Source organism: Seriola lalandi, unplaced genomic scaffold, assembly GCF_002814215.2.
Source record: "Seriola lalandi dorsalis isolate HSWRI2012SDOR001 ecotype SW California unplaced genomic scaffold, Sedor1 jcf7180002054567, whole genome shotgun sequence".
In the NCBI taxonomy this organism is placed as follows: Eukaryota; Metazoa; Chordata; class Actinopteri; order Carangiformes; family Carangidae; genus Seriola; species Seriola lalandi.
In genome coordinates this window covers 596,281-615,535 of record NW_019525120.1, presented here as the reverse complement: position 1 = coordinate 615,535, position 19,255 = coordinate 596,281, and the positions used below count along the sequence as shown (strand labels likewise).

At 42.3% G+C, this 19,255-nt stretch overlaps 3 protein-coding genes across 4 annotated transcripts in view; 1 reads left to right on the top strand and 2 right to left on the bottom strand.

The window, feature by feature from the left end:
- Positions 1-5,573, bottom strand: part of pds5b (PDS5 cohesin associated factor B) — a 29,419-nt gene extending 23,846 nt beyond the window's left edge. The window contains exon 1 of the mRNA XM_023416611.2: positions 5,485-5,573. The gene's annotated coding sequence lies outside the window, so the exon portion shown is untranslated. The remainder of the gene's footprint in view (positions 1-5,484) is intronic.
- A 2,012-nt stretch (positions 5,574-7,585) lies between these two features.
- Positions 7,586-9,815, top strand: zar1l (zygote arrest 1-like). Its single transcript, XM_023416618.2, has 4 exons — positions 7,586-8,179; positions 8,773-8,865; positions 8,960-9,034; positions 9,183-9,815. The coding sequence occupies exons 1-4, from the start codon at positions 7,586-7,588 to the stop codon at positions 9,324-9,326; spliced, it is 906 nt and encodes a 301-aa protein (XP_023272386.1). The 3' UTR covers positions 9,327-9,815.
- A 107-nt stretch (positions 9,816-9,922) lies between these two features.
- fryb (furry homolog b (Drosophila)) overlaps positions 9,923-19,255 on the bottom strand; it is a 51,831-nt gene continuing 42,498 nt past the window's right edge. The window contains exons 54-66 of one of the 2 annotated variants that reach the window (XM_087176711.1): positions 18,766-18,840; positions 18,289-18,459; positions 18,078-18,086; positions 17,459-17,653; positions 17,180-17,317; positions 16,878-17,092; positions 16,280-16,484; positions 15,948-16,097; positions 15,703-15,801; positions 15,503-15,586; positions 14,755-14,865; positions 13,138-13,373; positions 9,923-12,814 (exon numbers count right to left, since the gene is read on the bottom strand). In XM_087176711.1, coding sequence (XP_087032837.1) covers positions 12,556-12,814; positions 13,138-13,373; positions 14,755-14,865; positions 15,503-15,586; positions 15,703-15,801; positions 15,948-16,097; positions 16,280-16,484; positions 16,878-17,092; positions 17,180-17,317; positions 17,459-17,653; positions 18,078-18,086; positions 18,289-18,459; positions 18,766-18,840 — 1,947 coding nt within the window. In that variant the 3' untranslated portion in view covers positions 9,923-12,555. The remainder of the gene's footprint in view (positions 12,815-13,137; positions 13,374-14,754; positions 14,866-15,502; positions 15,587-15,702; positions 15,802-15,947; positions 16,098-16,279; positions 16,485-16,877; positions 17,093-17,179; positions 17,318-17,458; positions 17,654-18,077; positions 18,087-18,288; positions 18,460-18,765; positions 18,841-19,255) is intronic. The other variant, XM_087176712.1, reaches the window with a different exon arrangement.

Below are 19,255 nucleotides of genomic sequence, written 5' to 3'. Positions count from 1 at the left end.
TACATTGCCTATCTTGGTCAGTTCATGCTAGTTTCCTCAACTGTTCAAATCACAGCTCACAGAACTGTTGTGACTCAGAATAGATGATGGAGCCAGTTATCATCTACTAGAGTCCGACCGATACATTGACAATATATTAAATCACAGAGGCCGGCGAATGCATCACAGCTCAGCTGAGCGCAGGACGGAGTCTGCGTTTGTGGATGTGTGTCTTGTCTTCAAGGACAGGTGCTCGGTTTCAAGTATAATACGTTGTTTGAATGATAAGCCATGCCCACCTTTATGTCTCCCTGGGTGTAAATTAGTCTGACAGCAGTTGTCAGTCTTGTAGGCTATAGCTTAATTTAACTTAATCTTACGTTTATTTGTGAAACAGTCAGTGAGACAGCTCTAATGAATAAATGAACAACAACTCTGTAATTTTCTCCTTTGTCAGTATAGCACTGACAGCTGATATAAAACACATGCTTGCAGTTTATCTGTTGCTAAATTAGTTATCCACAAAGCTTGCTCACGCTAATGCCATGTCTTGTCAGTGGAAGACAGCTAACGAGCCATGGACATATATTATTATACTCGTTCTGCCTAAATGACATAATAGTAAGTATATCTGCAAATCGCATGTCAGTACACAATCGGTGCATTGAAAAAAAATGTCCGATTTTCATCAAAGATATTACACCTGTAGTTTGTCTAAAGCTGAGACACAGTCTTTTCAGAATTAACGCTAACCCCAACGGCTTATGTCTGACCATTACATCTCAAAACAGCTGGTGAGAAACGGTCATTTTAAAAGGATTATTAAATCCTGAAGTTGGTGTGTGCACACTGTGTGCACTAAATAACTACATGTCGACTGCGGTTTTGTTATTCAATATGATTATCCAAAGCACAATTTGGCTTTCGATCATACACACACACACATATACACACCCAGCAATGTCATCAAGATACTATGCATGGCACTGGCCTGGCCATCCGCAGAAATTTGGGGCTCAGTCAGTGTCTTGGCCAAGGACACGTTGGTATGTGAACTAGAGGAGCCGTGATTAATGTGAGCGTCTGAGTCTCCAAGTTAAACTTTTCTGCAAATACCATTAATATCTTAAGAAGGGCTGCAACTAACACAAGTTAGTATCATTACTATTATTTTCATCAATTAGTCTGCCAATTATTTCCTTGAAAGAAAAAAATCCTATCAATTTCTCAAATGTGAGAAATTTGGTCCCCATGTACGGTGGTAAACTGAATATCACCTTTGGTTCTGGGAGACTGCAATTTTACATTTCATAGATTAATTATTACTGGGATCTCTTTCTTTGAGTTAAGTTATATCATTATCCATATCCACGCCATCGGTGGTGAAATCGGATGGCCGGTTAAATAATCATGGTTTACCTTAAGATCTTTGTAAGTCTGTCCAAACACCACATTGTTAAAGTGCAAACACTGAGCAACCGCACTGTGACATGGACTACAGGGTTTCATACAGGATATTGGTGAGCTGAGGTGTTAAGCATTGGCCTCCGCCATACTGAGCTTGCATGGTGTAGCACACACAAAAACTGAGTGTGTGTTGTTTTGGGTATTGAACATGTGGAAAGAATGTGTTTAAAATACATTTATTACTTTTGGTGGGGCACTACTGAAAGTTAAAAACAGCTCCCAAGAAATACCAACTTCATGACCATTATTGGGTTGTAGAGGGTTTTTTTTAAAAACACATATTTGTGTACCTTGCCTTTCCCATTTCCAAATTGTTAACCAGCTCCATTTCTGTCCTAATTTCATGAGTCTTACAGTTTTCTAATTGTAGACTTGTGTAACTCAGTGTTCTTTTCAGACAATGTGACAAATACATAGCTTCAGTTGAGAAATTATAACAGTGCTTTTTTTAAATTCAGATTTACAGGCAAAAGCTTTAGATCCGCAAGAAAATGCTAATTGATCTATTTCTCGATCGACAAGTTAATCTGCTTAAGTTAACTACTCTGATAAAAGAACCTTTTTTGGTCATTTTAAGCAAAAACAAAAACACTTACTTATTCTATTTTCTCACATTTGTGAGGATTTATGCTTTTCTTTCACGTTCATTATGGTAAACTAAATATTCTTAGGTTTTTGACTGTTGGTCTCATAAAACAAGACCAGAAGAAGTCACGTCGGCCTGTGGAAAATTAGAACAATCTGAACCCTAAATTGCTTTACTTCATTTTTTTTTGTTTTTATTATCTGGCTGCTACACTGTCTTGCTCAGTATCTTAATAAAAAAAAATCTGCACCTGATTTGTACAAGAATGTGCAATTCAGGCAGCATTCTTCAATTTCAATCAGTAACAAACATGCCATCTCTGACTCAATCTTACCTAACATTTTGACTCCTATGATATAACTGTATAATAATGCTGTGAACTGGTGCAATCCCACAGAAAAAAGTTGTGAAATGCATTACTTCTCCAAGTATTGTCAAAACTGAGACGTGGCGTCTGATATATCCTAAATGACAGATGGACGACAGTTAAGGAAAATGAAAAGACAGCGACTGGACACAGGCGGATCCATCACCCTGTCCTGGATGTCTGTGAAGTTTAGAACTGCAGTGCAAAGGCAGCACTTGCCACAAGGTAAATTCTGTCACATTTTCATTTTGTCTGCATGACAGCTTTGGCACTTTACATGCTTTCACTTGTAATGTATTCAAATTGTCTGAAATGTGGAATGCATCAGCTGAACATGTTCTCAGCCCTGCTCCACTATCTCACTCCACGTAATCCACCTCTGTCAGGGGACTCGTCAAAACAAGGTTATGCTACTTTTCAAAAAAACCATCACTGCATATATTCTGTTACTAAATGCTTTAAATGAATGAACAGATGGACTTCTGTAACTACAGCCTTGTTTGCAACTTCTTGTAAATTATGTTGCTTTTATCACTGAAGGAGAATTGATTATTGTGAAGTAGTCTGGGTCAGTAGGTCTGCCATCTGACAAAAGTGCTTTCTGGGTTTGATTTAGAGTCCAGACTGCAATACTGAGTTTTTAATCACAACACAACAATTTTCTGCAGCTGTACTTGAGCTTTTATAAAACACAGACACGCAAGAGGGGCCAAATGCACACACTGGACACTGGCCAGCTGCCAAATTGCTTGATTCTGACCTTCTGTTCCACCCCACAGCTGCTGCCAAATTTGAGTCCATCTCTCTCTCCGTCCACCACACTGACACACAGAGAGAGCCATGGCAGCCAATCAGAGTAGAGTATTTCTCAACTTAGGGGGTCTGTCTGGGTACCATCCACCAGGGAAATTTTCACTTTAAGAAGCAGCAGCAAATACACGCGGGCACGCTTTACCCTTCACTAAACCTCTTGAACATGGGCTACTTTCAACTCATTACTGGTTTATCAAAGTCAAACACATTTATCCCCCCCACCGAGGGGTTTCTATCTGTCTGCTGCTTCTGCTCTCCCCACGTTAGGCCTTTAACACAGCTGCCAGCAGAAATGTGAGGAGTCAGAGCAGTTCTCCTAACCTAGTCTGAACCCTGACAAAGACATCCCTGTTTTTAACCCTGTGGGTGATCAAGGGAAAAAGTAGGACTGGCAGCAAGCAGAGGGAGGACTGGACACCAGCTGGTTCTAACAAACTCCATATAGACACTCATACAAACACAAAGTGAGGGAAACCCACTGAAAAGGGAAGCACTGGCAATGAGTCCAGTTTTCCCCAGATGACATAAAATAGACAAAATTTACTGGAGCATGTCTCTGCCAAATCTGAACCACAGAAGACCAGCCAGGCATAACAATGAAAGAGTGAATGAGGAAGTGGGAAGTCCAAGGGTTATGAGAATGAGACAGTGAAGTTGGAGTAAACCTCCATATAAGCTGCACAGCAAGGAAAGCCATATGACATGTCATCTACAAACAGACAACACTGCCGAATCACATGCCTACGTTTACTAGGCAGTGCAGTCATTGTTTCCCTCTGTATCCATTCAACACAAACATTCACAGAGAAACACAACTAAAGACCAGTGAGGCTTTGCAGAGACTCTGACCAAACATATTTTTCTAAGTTTTCCTTTTTGTGGACAAAAGTGAAGCTGAAGGACTTCAGCACCAAACAAATGACAAAAATCAACTTAGACCAGAACTGCTACAGAGACACTCCTGATAATACACTAGTTCATGACATGTGGTTTTGTGCACACCAATTTAAAAAAAGATTATAAACACGAAAATGTGTGTACAATCACAATAATTTCATTTGGCCAGCATACAAATCCAATTTTTTTTTTTTTTAGTTTTTTTTTTTTTAAGTTATCTTAAATGGAACTGCTTGTCATATAATAAAATATTCCAAAGAAACAACTTTCTAATAACCGAAATCCAACTAATTAATCATATATTTCTGCCTTTTCATAGCCTGTGATCCGTTGGCCAATCCACAATAATCAATAACCACAGGCTGATAGCTGTCAAAACAAATGCACTGACAACTGACTCAGTGTATAAAATACCATGCGTTCTATGACAGACCTCCTCCTGTCTTTGTGGTTTTTATTGCCGCAACTCTTTCTCTCAAATCCTTTTGTTGTTAGCAAACGTTGTATAGATATTATAACAATAACTGTACAGGATACCAGGTGTGCTGCTTTCAATAACAAAGGGCCCTCGTTAGAAAAAGTAAAATATTCACCCGATATCTGGTAAATGGATCAGTTACACAGCCGATCAACCACTAAATAAACCATTTACGCTACGAGACGATATATCTGCAATAAAAAGCAATGCTATGAGCCACAGCGAAATAATGTTACACCCGAGCAGCCGCTACATTTCTATTAGCGTTAAGTGCAATTTATTTCCACGGTAAAGTTAATGTGAGTTAACACACAGAGGAAAACATTGTATGAATGGTGGGTCTTATTGTTATGGTACAACAGCATGTCAAGGCCAGGGACTGTGGTGTAGCCGGGCTCCTTGTTGCTATAATGTTAACCGCGGCTAATCTAGTTAGCTGCAGTTAGCCAGCTAGCTGGTATGCACATCTCGCTAGCATAACGGAGCTAACATTAGCAACAGCAGCAGCAATCTCAGTGACAGAGGGCGGACAGATAGCAACGTTACACTGAACAAAACACCCCGGCTATCCACTGTTATATCGTTATCCTGACCGCAATCATACAACCAAGTCGGGCCGTTGTTTGCTCATTCTGTCCGGACATTGAGTCTAGCGAATGGGCTCGTATTTCTCTAGCTAGCCATTCTGCGCCGCAGGACCAGGTCAACCAGCGCCGTGAATCGGGACACGGCTGCCGAGAACACAGGCGAGCAAGGCGGGCTGCTCTTCACCTCTTCGCGCTGGAAACCTGGCTACTCCGCTGATAAATCCTGGGTTGTACCTCGTTTTTGCAGCAGTGCCTGAAAATACCGCTACATTTGAATCAAAAGGATTTGCTTATTTGTGCATTTTCTTACCTGTTACGGTGAATTGTGATCAATCGTGTCCTCCTCTGCAGCTCTCTTCCCCCTCCTAGCTCCAAAATGGCGCCAATATGTGTGGATCCAGTGCCCATGGGTACGAACCATCAATGAGGGTACAGCGCCACCTATAGAGCGAGTCCTTGTAGGTCTATGGGCCCTTCAGGTGATGCTCGTATTATCCTGTTACTTCATAACATAATTACAAATTCATGTAATATTTTAATATTATTGGATTTATAAACACTAATTTTACTTAATTGACAGATTAGTCTAACACTGATAATATTCGCATGAAAATATCTGACAGGAGATGTACAATTTGATAAAAAGGGAGAATAATATAATTGCTCATTTTGTAAATTTAAACTGACTCAGTGTAACATGTTTTTGAACTGTTGCTATTCCAAAAAAAAGACAAAAAAACAAATACATTCGTTTGTCACAGTACATGGTTTTGTTATATTGATGACTGTATAAAATTCTTTGTCTGCTAGGGAAATATCACATTCATAAACGAAAACAAGTGATGTATGTGTAACAAATGTATGTCATTCCCCTTCTCTAGTTTATAAATAAAGTTGTTCATATCATGTAAAGTTTTTTTTATCCAGTGCTGCTCAGAATGTGGATTACAGGTGTGTTTTAAGCTATAACCCGTTGAAGATCTTATATCTTATCTAATAAAAACCAGACTAGTAAATACTATTTCCTTGATATTACGTAAATTCAGAAATGCAGTGTTCAGAAATGATATTTTACTTATCCTTGTAAAAATGTGCAAGTTACACTGTAGCCTATAAGTTAAACACTGATACACTGATATGGATAATAATAATAAATAAATAATAAATAATAGTGTTTACAGCAAACACATCTTGGACAAGTACCATTTTGACAGTTGCCTTTATTGCGTTTTTGGGTTCTGTTCTTTCGCTCTAAAATTGAAAGCCCAGTTTTCCGACAGCACCCAAACGTAGCAGCAGGCTGTGTTTCAAATGAGTTTTTTTCCGTGTGAAAAATGATCTCATAAATGAAATAGGGTCACAAAAACATAATGTTCTCATTAGGATGACATTCATGTTTCCTCTGTGTGAACTATCTTTATAATCCATTAGCTGCTTCTCGATACTGCTATTCATATTTTTAAAGGTGTCTCTGCCTATTAAAGGGTATTTTATCAAGTCACTGTGCCTCTATTCATGCAGCCTTTTCTCACACGCGTTTTAGACTACTATGAAGCCATTCATTTCCCCCTCTCCTTGCCCTGCTAACCTATTCATACATATAGCACTTTCCCATGCAAGAACATCTGTTCCTCTTCAATGTTATCTGCTATCACTGATTTTCCTGAAAAAGCCACTTGACTTTAAACTACTTAGATCTTCTTGCCAAACTGTTTTATAGAACCTCAAACTAAAAGGCATACATGTCTCAAAGATCAGCTGCTTGCTTTGTCTTTTTATGATGGGTCTCTGGTCAACATGAGCTATAGGGGGAGCTCCAATATAATCTTTCGGATTTGCACTGTATACTGTACTGCAGAAAACTAAGACATTCAATATTTTGCTCATTTTGAGTATAATACGTTTGAAAGATTAGCTTCAAAGCATATTTTGTTAAAGCTCTTTGACGTTCAGGCCTGCAGACACATTACCAACGGTTTCAGCAGTGAACTTTTAGCTATTTATGATATTTATGGGAAAAGAATTTAAAAAAAAGGAAATAAACAAAAAAATGAAATCCAATTAGGCTACATGAAATTGTAATTAAATATAATTATTATTCAACATTTAACATTTTGTTTTTTTACACAATGAATGGCAGTTCATACACAGGACATATGCCTCTCATTTTCTATGAAGGAGCTCGTTGTGTCTCTGTGGGTCAGTAGCACATTTAATGATGACACAATATATGATATCATATGCCTTACCATTTAAAAACCTGTTGTAGCTGAATAATTCTTAATATTTTAGTACATGGCAGCTCAATTAAAGCTCACACGCCCCTGTTTTCAATTAACTAATTAGTGCTTCAAAAAGGCAAGTGTATAAATCTCAGCAGGAAGAACTTGGACTGGTTTCATGGCTCCAGGATGGAGGGGTTCCTGTCCACGTTTCCACCAGTCAACGTCTATGGTAACGCGGTCTGCGCTCCCCCAGCTCCTGGCAGCACCTGGGGGAAGCGAGAGGGCCGCTTCATGACCCCCCAGGGCCTCAACTATCTGGAGCTCTGCAAGGCCATCCTGTCCCAAGTCAACCCCGGGTTACCCCCTCCGCTCAAGAAAGCCAACACCAGAGAGTGCGGCGTGCAGGTGAACGCCAAAGTGGATAAAATCGTCCAGTGCTCGCTGGGTCCCAAGACGCTGTTCGGCCTGGAAAGCGACCATCCTCCTGCGTCCTGGAAGTCTCCCAAAGGCCCGGATCTGTTCAGAGCGGGAGTGAGGGCGCCGTACAACACACCGCCGGTGTGCAACCTCCGCTTCCTGAGGCCCGTCTCCATCTACTCGCCGGTGTTTGACCGCAGGATTTTCCCGCGGAAACTCGGCGGCGACGTCGAAGGAGGAAGTGAAGGAGAAGCTGAAGCCGCCGAACAAGCCGAGTCTGACAAGGATGCAGAGGCGGATCACAGCGGTGAGGACACAGTGAACACAACCTTCCGCCAGGCTTCAAAGGGCTCCAACTTTCAGGTGGGTTTCTGTATCAAAGAGAACACGCACTCACTGCGTTCAAATTTCCACTGTGTTAACTAATCCCATCTTCCCGTGAGAGACTCATGAAAAACCAAAGCTGCAGAATTGCCCACAGTGAAACTTTATTGGGGCTCCGACCACGATGAGCCTGCTTCCAGGCCCCTGGCATCCTGCTTCCCTTAAACTATGTGCATACATTGGAATACTACCCTGGTGTAACCTAAAAGTGTGTGTGTGGTAATTTATGGCAATTTTGCAACACAGAAGAACAAAACAGCTCATGAAGGTCTTAAAATGAGATTTCATGCAGACAGCCTCTTCAGGACATACAGGTAATATAGACCCACCCTGAGGCCTTTATCATTTATAGCACATTTCAACAAGAGACATACACAAGGTATGAAAGAAATATAAGGTGGTATAAATGGGATACATAAATAGGATTCCCTGTGTCAGTTAATCCGGCCTTGTTTCTGACCATGAAGGTTTGTTTGTTTTGTTCAGTATGAGACACCATCACACATCATAATCCTGTGCACTTTCTCTGCACAAATGATCTCATAAAATTTCCCTTTTTGTTTTAATATCAGTTCCTGGAGCAGAGGTATGGCTTTTTCCACTGCAAGAAGTGCAACATCCGGTGGGAGAGTGCTTATGTATGGTGCATCTCTGGTACCAGTAAGGTAAGTGTTCTGCTATTTTTTACAGCGTACGATTGACATGCACTACCTCATGTTTACAGTTGTATTGAATCAGGGTAATATTTTATCTTGTCAGGTGTACTACAAGCAGCTCTGCCGGAAGTGTCAAGTGGGGTTTAACCCCTACAGAGTGGAGCCAATCCTCTGCAAGGTACATTTACTTGTCTTTCACCAAGAAGAAATGTTGCAATAAAAGGTTTCTGATGTTTTTCAGCCTTTTTAAAGCTTAAAATATCCTGTTTTTTTTTTTTTTTCTTGCCTCTTTGATTCACATTCCTGCCTCCTCCCCTCTGTCTCAGGGCTGCTCCCAGACTTGCTGCAGCTGTGAGAAGAAACAGAGGCACATTAACATGAGGAGGCCTCACCGTCAGGATCTGTGCTGTCGGTGCAAGGGCATGAGGCTGTCCTGCGACGCCACCTACAGCTTCAAATACATTGTCTGAGCTCCCCAAGGTGTTCGCTCTGGTCTGGAAGTGACCCATTCCTCATGTAGATCTGATGGCATTTGGCACTAAGGGTTGAGGCCAATGTCACACATGTCAGCAGACATGTAGTTACCTGTACATGTCATGAATGGAAGCTGCCTCCAGTAACAGACTGAAAGAGATTCACTTATTCTCCAGCCAGCGAGTAGCTGAGTCTCTGGTTGTTTGAGAAAACGTCTCAAAACTAGCTTTCTTTGATTCCCCCCTTTAATCCTGGTGCTTAACTAAACATGAAAATAATTTTTGCAAGAAGAAAAAAAGTGCATGAAATAAACATATTGCACCTCAAACATGAAATTCCTGTAAATGATTGAATTTACACACCTTCGTTTAAGATCTTGATGTGTTACATATAATCCTCCAGAGCTTGGTTTGACCCGTGCTGCTTGAATGCAGGCAACTTTCATCTTATCCTAATCAACAAAATCCCAGCTGACATTGGGTGAGGCAACCGTTTTAACCACTGCAAGCCAGCATGTTAAAGAATATTAAATTGCATATCCAACTTAAACATTTTATAGTGCGCAAGGGTTTTAAGTGAAACACACAAGAAATAATTGATATGTCTTTACTTTGACACCGACTTGTACAGAGCATCAACTCAAAACAACTTCACAAAGGCTGTAAAAGTATTTACAAGGTGGAAAAAAAACAACTACAGTCTTCATCTAAAAAGCTTTTAAAAATGTGCAATTTCTTGTTTGGCATGCACACACACGTTCTCCCACACACAAGGGAAAAAAAAACAACATACCCGCATGAGCTTAAAGCTCCCTTTTGTACCTCATACAAACGTATCTTTCAGATAAAATATGATTTTTGTTAATAAATATTTCCAACACTCCATACAGTACACAGAAGATGCATGCATGGCAGTTTGATTTGAGAGAACAAACAACAATATAAAACCTAAGTCAAATGAGTGATTTATAGCTGATAAGATATAAATAGGAAAAAGACATCTGTACAGCAAAGGGGCAAATGACTGCCAGAGGGGAAATGAGTCACAAAAAGGGCTGACGACAGGAAGTGTTCGACTTCAGTAGTAGCACGAGTTTTTGTTTTGAACATCAACAATGAGTGCTGAATGTCAGCATTCCCTTACATGTAAGGTAACTACAAACCACACAAACATATGCGACTATGGTTGTGTGCCCATAACTATCAACAGTATACAGACGGAGACGAAATATTTGAGTGTGTACATGCACCATCCTCTTGGCATGTGAACACAGAAGGTCAAAGTGTTACAGTGTAGGACAGTTGAGAGATATACAGTGTGCACACTCACTAATGATGCTCCAACTAGTCACAGAGGAGTGTGTGCCGCGCACAGATAATGGCATGATTTGTCTACCAATGTTTACAACAGTAGTCGGAGGACAAGCTGGTTCACTGATACAGAATATAAACGGAGCAAGGGCAGCATAAGGAATTGCGCTTGAATATTCTGCATCCGGTCTTTCTCAATCAGTCTTTCAGTCAGTCTGGAGAGGTCAGACTTTGTAGGGAGCAAAAGGAGACACTAGTGTACAGTAGAAAGCATTCAACTGGGTCATGCATTGCACAGTTTCCTCCAGAGGTTGGAGGTCTCAAAACAGTAGACACAAAAGGAGAGAAAAGTTCCTCCAGATTTTGGCTCTTCCTTCTCAGTAAAAGCGACAGCCTTTTCTCTCACAGTAACAAAACTAACAGTAACATAACTGCATTTCTGTAACATTTTCTTTTAAAAACTAATACCAAAACTCCATTTAGTGCAATAGTGAAAACTCTACCAGTGATTTTATGTAGTGCCACGGGTAGTTTCCTCACTGTTTCTGGTGATACTACCAGCAAACTGTGTCCTTCCTGAAAGGAGGCAGCAACAGTCAATCAAGTTCAATCAGGTCTTGAGTTCCTCTGGGAAGCGAGTTAGAAATCTGAGCTAAATGCCTTCACAGGTCCTCAGGTGCAGAACAGGTTAGATGCTGAATGATGACCATCAAGCAGGACTTAAACTAGGAGCACATCGATTTCACAACATGTAGCTGTTAAGCGAAGCTCGTGCTTAGATAGAATCACATCAGGTCATCTTTATCAACGTACAGCAGTTGTTATATCCAGTGGGTTCAGTGACACGTCCAATTATATCTGGGACATGATTTACGTCCTTAAAACAACTCCAGGTATCTGGCATATCATCTCCTTTTTTTTTTTCATAGATACAAAGATCTAAGAGTCAGTCAGGAATAGTTAGTTTCAGGTATTTGGATTCACAGAGGTCCAGGCTCTGTCGTGGTGAGTTTGATGTCTTAGGTCTGGACGTCCGATGGTTCAGCATTCAGGAGCCCCCCTACTTTCAATAGGGGCAGGGTGGCGTGCCCCACCTTCCCCAGGTAGCGAGATAAGGGCATGGCAGCTCCACCGAGGGAGCAACAACAGCCCCATGCTGCAGCCTCTCCTGGGCTGGTGGGACAGGGAGGGGGAGGTGGGGGAGGAAGAAGAGATGAAGATGGAGCAGGGCCACGGGTTAAGACTGCGTCATGGCCCGGGTGAAGAACTGAGCATAGGCTTGAGTGTTTGTATGGAGAGCGGGGGAAATGGGGGAGATGGGAGCCCTGAGGGGGGATGGGCGACGCGTTTGTGTCAGAGTGTGTAAGCAAGGTGGGTTCTGAGGCGACAGTCAGCAGTGTGTTAGATGTGAGAGATGATATCAGGTGTTTGTGTGAATGTGACAGTGGTGAACTGTGTGATGAATGTCCTCTGAAAGGACAATAAAGATTAGTGTTCTCCTCAAGACAGCTCCTCCTCGGCTCTTGTGTGTGCGGCAGTGTAAAATCTGGTGTGTTAGAGCAGCTGTGTGTAGAGAACAGGTCCGGGGGTTTGGGGAAATCAAGCCAAGAGCCATCAGAGTCTACAGTGGAGGATGAGGAGAGCAGAGAATGGTTTGGGTCATGGTCTAAATGTGCTTCTGGATCTAGTGTTGTGCAGGGCGGTAGGCATGTATCTGTCTGGAGCTGTGCAGCCGGGGCAGCAGACACACAGGAGGAGGCAATGGCCAGGTATGTGGGTGCTGGGCCTCCTCTGTGAGAGCATGCTGAGACGGCAGCGAGGGATGTGGAGGTGGAGGTTTCTGAAGGGTCAATGGCTGCAGTGATGGGAGCGGTAAGGGTGGGGAAGGAGGGGGCGGGGGGCTCCTGAGGTCCTGTCAGAGGCTGGTCCCGGACACGCTGGAGTCGGGGAGGTAGGTTGTGACGACCCGGTAACCCTGGGCGCGGCGGATCATGTCGCGGATCTCCCCGTTGAGTTCCAACAGCTTGGAGCAGATCAGACTGAGGTCCTGGCGGGAGCCAACCAGGGCGATGGTGCCCGTCTGGCCCAGCGTCTGGTGGCGGAAGTAGATGTTGAGCAGCGTCTGGACCTCGCTCTCTGAGCTGCCGCCGAACACTCCACTGGGCCACTGCCTCCTGGAAATGGGATAAAAAGGAAGAAGGCAAGAAGAAGTTTTGATTTGTCATGTTGATCAAGCATACATTGGTGTTTGATTAGCTCCAATACAGCGCTTTTATTCACTTCCAACAATAGCAGCCTGTGGTGCAGCTCTACAAAGCAACTGCTTATTTTCACAAACACTCCAGAAGATATCGCTACTACTTAAAAGTCTAACAGATGTTTCAGACTCTTTCCAAAGATAATAAAGTAAATGTGATGCTGGGACATAAAAATATTCACACTTTAGGATATCAAATATCAGCACAAACTACTTAATGCCAGCAGGGCTGTTACTCACCTGCACTCCTGGATGTAGCGCACAGCTTTGGTGAACTCATGGTTCTTAAGGCACTCCAGTATGGCCTGCACAGCTGCCTCGGAGGTGGGGAAGCTGGGCACAACCACGGCTGCCACCTGGGTGGCGTGTGCGTGAGCGTGGGCCAAGAGTTTGTGTTCCAGGTCGCTGGCTACAGCCGCCTCTGCCGCCTGCAGGCTGGTCTTCAGATCAGTGAGCTCTCGAGACATGTTCAGCAGCTACAAGGTGAGACAGATGGTGGTTGAGTGTGTAAGTAAGTGTACGTGTGTGTGTGTGTGTGTGTGTGTGTGTGTGTGTGTGTGTGTGTGTGTGTGTGTGCTTCAGTGTAATTCCAGAAGAACATTTGTATCATTTGATTCAATACTCAAGATTCTCTTTAGGAAATGAAAGTGTTGAAAAGTGTTTTCTTCAGTTCAACAACATTTTAAAACATTTAACAAAAAATAAATGTATTTAAAAATGTTACATGTTCAGTTTTTTTAAACTGACAACTCTGAAGTGAATTTGCCGTTCGTGGACACAGGTAGCTACAACAATCATGTAACTTAACTTCATTTGTTGCCAGTAAAGCCAGTATTATCAAATATACTGTGTCACAAACATGCTGTGTATACCACTAACATTTTATCATACAGTCTGATGGCTGATCACAAGAAAGTAACACAAAACTGCAGTACAGAAATGGAAAAGACAGGGCTACTTTAGAAGCACTCACTGCATTTATATACACTTGAGTGACCAGGGCTACTACAGTGTTTCCCATTAATGACCTACACTGCGGCGGAGAGTAACCTCTAGAAGTCTCATTCAGTTTGCACAGCTGAATGTTTGAATATATGTTGAATTGAGACACATTAGTGCTGTGAGGAAGAGCCGTGCTCTGTCTGTCTGTCCGCCCAGGCATGCTCCCAAAATAAAGTCAGGGGTACGGGAGAAATCTGATTACTGACCTGCTGCATGTATGCATGGAATTACAGTACCCAGGTTACTAGAGTGCATGTAAACACGCCACACAAGTGTCTCCATTACACCGTCTGTCCAGCAGAGAGCACTGACAAGTTTATTTTTCAACTGTAAAATGTCCCACCCGGTACATATCTTAGCCAAATCTGCCTGATCCAAATACAATTTAAAGTAAGATTGGCAGGTGAATAATTTCTTTAACTACCAAAACTACTACTATTTTTCACTTTTATACAAACTCGAAATCATTACACCTTATCTACCTTACTTTACCCATATCTTTAAATAAAAGAATAATTTCATGCTTTACATGTGTTACAGTGTTAACTGTGAAATGGAAAATGTGTTCTGTTACATTAGTGACATAATGTGAACTCAACAGGCTGCACCTGCAGGTTGGGAGTGCTGCTGTTCTGTCTTCCTGTATTGTGGTATGAGATCACGAATGTTTGTATCGCGGTTTTGGTCTCGGTTTCAGAATCGTTAAACCTCCAAAAAAAACATCCACAGCATTGGTATTTTATCTATTCGATTCTGGCAACAGATTACTTGTATAGTGAATCTTGTCACATACACACCACCAGAGGAACCAATAAAATAAATATCTGTATGAATGCCAGGAATGTTTTGGCTCACCTCAGGCACAGAGCTGATGGCGTGAACTTGACCAATCAGAGAGCAGTAGGACTGGAAGAGTAGGAGAAGCTGGAAGTGCAGCTTGTAGAGCCTCTGACAAAGCTCCAGTTGCTAGAAGACAAGAGTCACAATCATCAGTAGCCGAGAACGTGCGGACACAATAACAAAGACAAGGACAAGAACAAAGACACAGTTACACATTCTCAAGAGTGCACATCACACATACACACACATGCAAAGGAATACAAACACACAGTAACGTGACTGGCTGACTGTTTTGTGAATTAAGCAGTTCATTTAAGAGGAATCTAAAGCAGGGAAGTGAAGAAACTTGGAAGAGAACTTACTGCAAGAGACTCCATTTGCTAGACAGCGAGAGAGCATGTTAGGGCGTCAGAGTGAGGTGAGAGGAAGACAAAGCGTCAATCAAACACATGCACAGCTCAGTATAAACCACAGTCCAGCTAGCAAGAATTAGTCAACTGTGTATAAAACCCAGCAACTTTTAAAAAAAAAAAATTTCAATTTCAATTAGTTCTTGGTGGCTAGGGGAAAGAATCAGAGGGATAAAAACACACAAAGAGAGAAAACATTTCAGTGTGACAAAATCACAGAGAAGCAAAGAGGCAAAGAGAAATAGAAATACAAAGCACAGACGAAGAAGATACCTATATGCTGAGTGAGTTTGCCTGTAAACTATAGATATCTGCTTGTTATAGTAAACAACTTGTAAATAAGTTGTCTGTACCTTCTCCTCTGAGTCTCCAGGCTGGCAGGTAACCACGCTGTCCCCGGGACACCTGGGAAAAGTGTCCTTACAGTTCCTCAGCCACTGAAGGAAAAAAATTGAAGATAGCAAGAGTGAGGGAAAGAGGAGGATTGGTTAGTCATACATTTGCATGAAGAAAAACAAACAAATTCATCAAAGATGTGGAGAGGCTGAGTTACCGATACAGCAGCCTCCTCTTTGGTGTTGTAGGTATCCAGATATTCCTGCAGCTCCAGCGCACTGAACTTCATCTTTTCAAGAAGACCATAGGACATGATCTAGAAAGAGCAACGTGGAGAGAGGAGGAGGTGAAAAATGAGACAGCAGAAATCCCGTTTCGCTCTGTTTGCAGGAAACCATTAGCTGGTCTGAGCAACACGCCGCAATCAACGCCAAGTCAATTATGTCTGCCAGCAGTGCTCACCGTGTCGGCATCAATGTAGATCGTGGGACAATCTGAGCATGTGGTTAGCATCTGTGAGGACCTGAGGAACTTTGATCCGATGCCCCTTAGGCCCTCTCCAAGGTAAGTGGCAACATCGGTTGTCAGGGTGCAGAATTTACCCTGGATGTTCTGGGAAAGGGAGAAACGTTGAGGAATTACTGTACTGTTGCACATACATGAATGTAAATCCTACTGGATGTCAGCATTTGTTTGATGCTTAAATAATTAATAAAGAAACACAAATAGAAACACAGGGACAAAAAGCGAATCGACATTCTCAGTGTGATGAATTCCTCTTTTCAACTATTTACCTTAAAGAGAGACGAGAAGACTTGAAAAGTGTAGACGGCGCAGGACCCATCCGAGTCTGTCACAAGCTGGTTGATGTGACAGCGCCACGCCTCCTCAGCATCGTCACACACTGTGGGTTGGAAGGCTGCCAAGATGGCGGAGAAAAATGGAGAGGGGGGAGGAGGAAAACCAAGGTCTTCCAAGTCATCTACATCATCACGTAAGCTGTCAACCACAGGAATGGGAAAGAAACGGGGGGCACAAAGAAAAAAAAGGTTTTGATAGCTTTCCCCCCGAATAAAAAGGTTTTATATCAAAATCCAGTGCCCAGCTACCTCATGGGATTATATGAGCTGGATAATGTGATTGCTTCTATTCATATATTATTTGGAAAAAATGGGTAGAAAATACAATGCCTCAGGAACCAGGGTTAATATGAATTACACTGAACATGAATGACAGGCTATAATAAACAACCAGTGTACAAATATAATGGTTGTGGCAGATTAAAATAAGGCTCTTAGACTGCAGTTTAGTCCCATTGTCCGTCAACCTGCAGGTTGATAAACAATATTCCATATTGTTTCCTGTTCTGTTACTCCTGTCTGTCACATTCACCTGGGCAGACAGTTGGGGTCTAGAAAGTCCAGCGGTGGTTGGCAGTAGTCTGGGTTGAGTCTGTGGTCCAGATTGGGCAGCTGATCCTGAGGCTGCCCCGGCAACTCCAGGGTGAAGCTCTCACCGCAGTCTGACCCGTGAGGGAGCTCGTTGGCGCTCAGTGACAGTTCGTCATCGTGGGCCTGAGTGTCTTCATCCTCACCACACACCCTCCCCTGAGGAGACATTGGTTTATATTTTCCTGAGGATAACAAATGTATCAATATAAATACATATCTTTACTAATGAGTATCATTCCTCACATGTAGGCCACTGTGATCGTCATGGAGGGGTCCCTGGCCCGGTGTGGTGGCATTGAGGGATTGTGGGTCGGCAGATGTGTCGTAAGAAGTGGATAAAGAATCAGTGTGATTGGTCTCCTCTGATGGAGAAGGGTTAGTCTGGAAAAGGAAGGAGAACGAGGAATATCTATTATTTTGACTTACTCTGTCAAATTGAGTCATTACAATAACAGATAATGAAGTTTTTCAGGCTTCAGTGGATGGTGATGTTGTACAGATCCAACCGTTCAGGCTACGCACAAGCTGAGAGTGAGACAGGCTCTGGCTGGTTGAGGACTCCTCTTCCTCTGACGACTCGTCTGAATCGTGGGGGTCCTCGTGACCCAGACTGGGGGTGCTGCCTGAGTGCTGGCTCTCCTCTAACAGGTCACCCAGCTCTGTGCTGTCCAGAGATCGCCGACGCACGCCCCAGTTAAAGTTATCGACGGTCTCGCCCTAGATGAAACACACACACATATACATTGGAAGACAAGGGCAGCGGCAGTGGTAGCAGTCATTTTCACTGCCGTGAGAAGAATCTTGTTAACTTTCAAGATAATGAATGGTTGCTGTCTAAGAGCGTCTGGTGACAAGCACACGATGCAAAATGAACTGTTATTCATGGCATGAAAATATGCTGGAGAGGCGGTTTGCATTCAGTCATTCAATATGATCATCTTTATCCCATAAGGACTTTACAATATCATTTATATCAATTATGACTAATAGCAGTATTGTCAGAAATATAGTTTAGCAACCAAGCTGTGAGAGCAAAATGAAGCATGATCAATATATTTTTTTTCCAGTAAGAAACAAAGGAGCCAGCAACACCAAAGCGCTTATAAAAGCTAATGCAATTGCTCAGTGTGAGACACCTTACCTGGAGCTCCTAGGTAGCAAGGGGGAAGAGAGAGAGACACAGAGTTAGACAGAGAGGAGACAAGGAGGAGGGGCAGAGAAATACATTTCAAATATATTGATGTTAAAGAAAGACAGGCAGAAAAATTGAAACACGTAATAAAAGTAAAAGGGAAGGAGAGAGTTAAATTAAGTGACCGTGGGTGAAATAACAACGGTATGTGATATATCACCTCTCCGTCTTCCAGCTCCACGTCCAGGAAGTCAAAGTCTCGGAAAACCCTGAACTGCTGCTCACTGGCGGTGTCGTCTAGTGTGTCCTCTCTGGTTCCACCGTCCTCTGATGACACGCCACTCTCCCGCACCTCCATCATGTCCAAGTCGCCACACGATGAGAAAATCACCTGACGAGAAGGAAAAAAAAAAGGGTATTTAAACTCATCACAGACAGCTGGTAATGTTTTCAACAAATGACGGAGGCTTTATTGTCTTATAAATATCTGAAGAGATCGGAGGACCTCGCAAAGATTAACAAATTCAAAAACTCCAATTCTGAGTTCTGTGAACACTTTGCACAACTAAAAAGAGTAGAGTGACACAATTTGCCTAAAACAAAAGCGACCTGTGCTGTTTTCTAGATTTTTGTTGTCTGTAATCAAGCAGGCATCACAGGTAGAATATTGTAAAACAAGACATGGGACGTAGCTTACAGATGGGTTCTTCGTGAGTCCAACTTCTTGTCCACAAAGAGACAAAACGTTCACCAGCTTCTCTCTGGTTCTTTTCTGTATGTGGGAGAAAGACAGAAAAATTCAGAAAAGTATGAATCAAAGAAGGAATGGTCATAAACTCTTTTATACTGGAGACTGTCCCTTTCCACTGTATTGGCTTGTTTATTTTTATGTGCTTCAGTTTAAATAACTAATAAATCAGTTGAGCCCAGTTGTTCCATGAATTTACACATACACAAAGTCTAATATTGTTTATGCTTGTTCTATTTAACTAAGGCAAGTACATGCAGATAAATGACTTGTCAAAACAAAAAATGGATGCCGGTATGTTATTGGATATATCAAGCAGCAGCAGCTCTGATATTTATGCTTGTCACAATATTACAAAGTAAATATGTGTCATAAAGTTAAAATACAGAGCAGCACTAAGATGCCACGCCAAAGACTTACAGTGAGAGCTACACAAAGA

Coding starts and splice junctions, on each gene's coding strand:
- zar1l (XM_023416618.2), top strand. CDS start 7,586: ATGGAGGGGTTCCTGTCCACGTTTCCACCAGTCAACGTCTATGGTAAC. Junction 8,180..8,772: donor CAAAGGGCTCCAACTTTCAG/GTGGGTTTCTGT, acceptor TTTTAATATCAG/TTCCTGGAGCAGAGGTATGG. Junction 9,035..9,182: donor TGGAGCCAATCCTCTGCAAG/GTACATTTACTT, acceptor CCTCTGTCTCAG/GGCTGCTCCCAGACTTGCTG.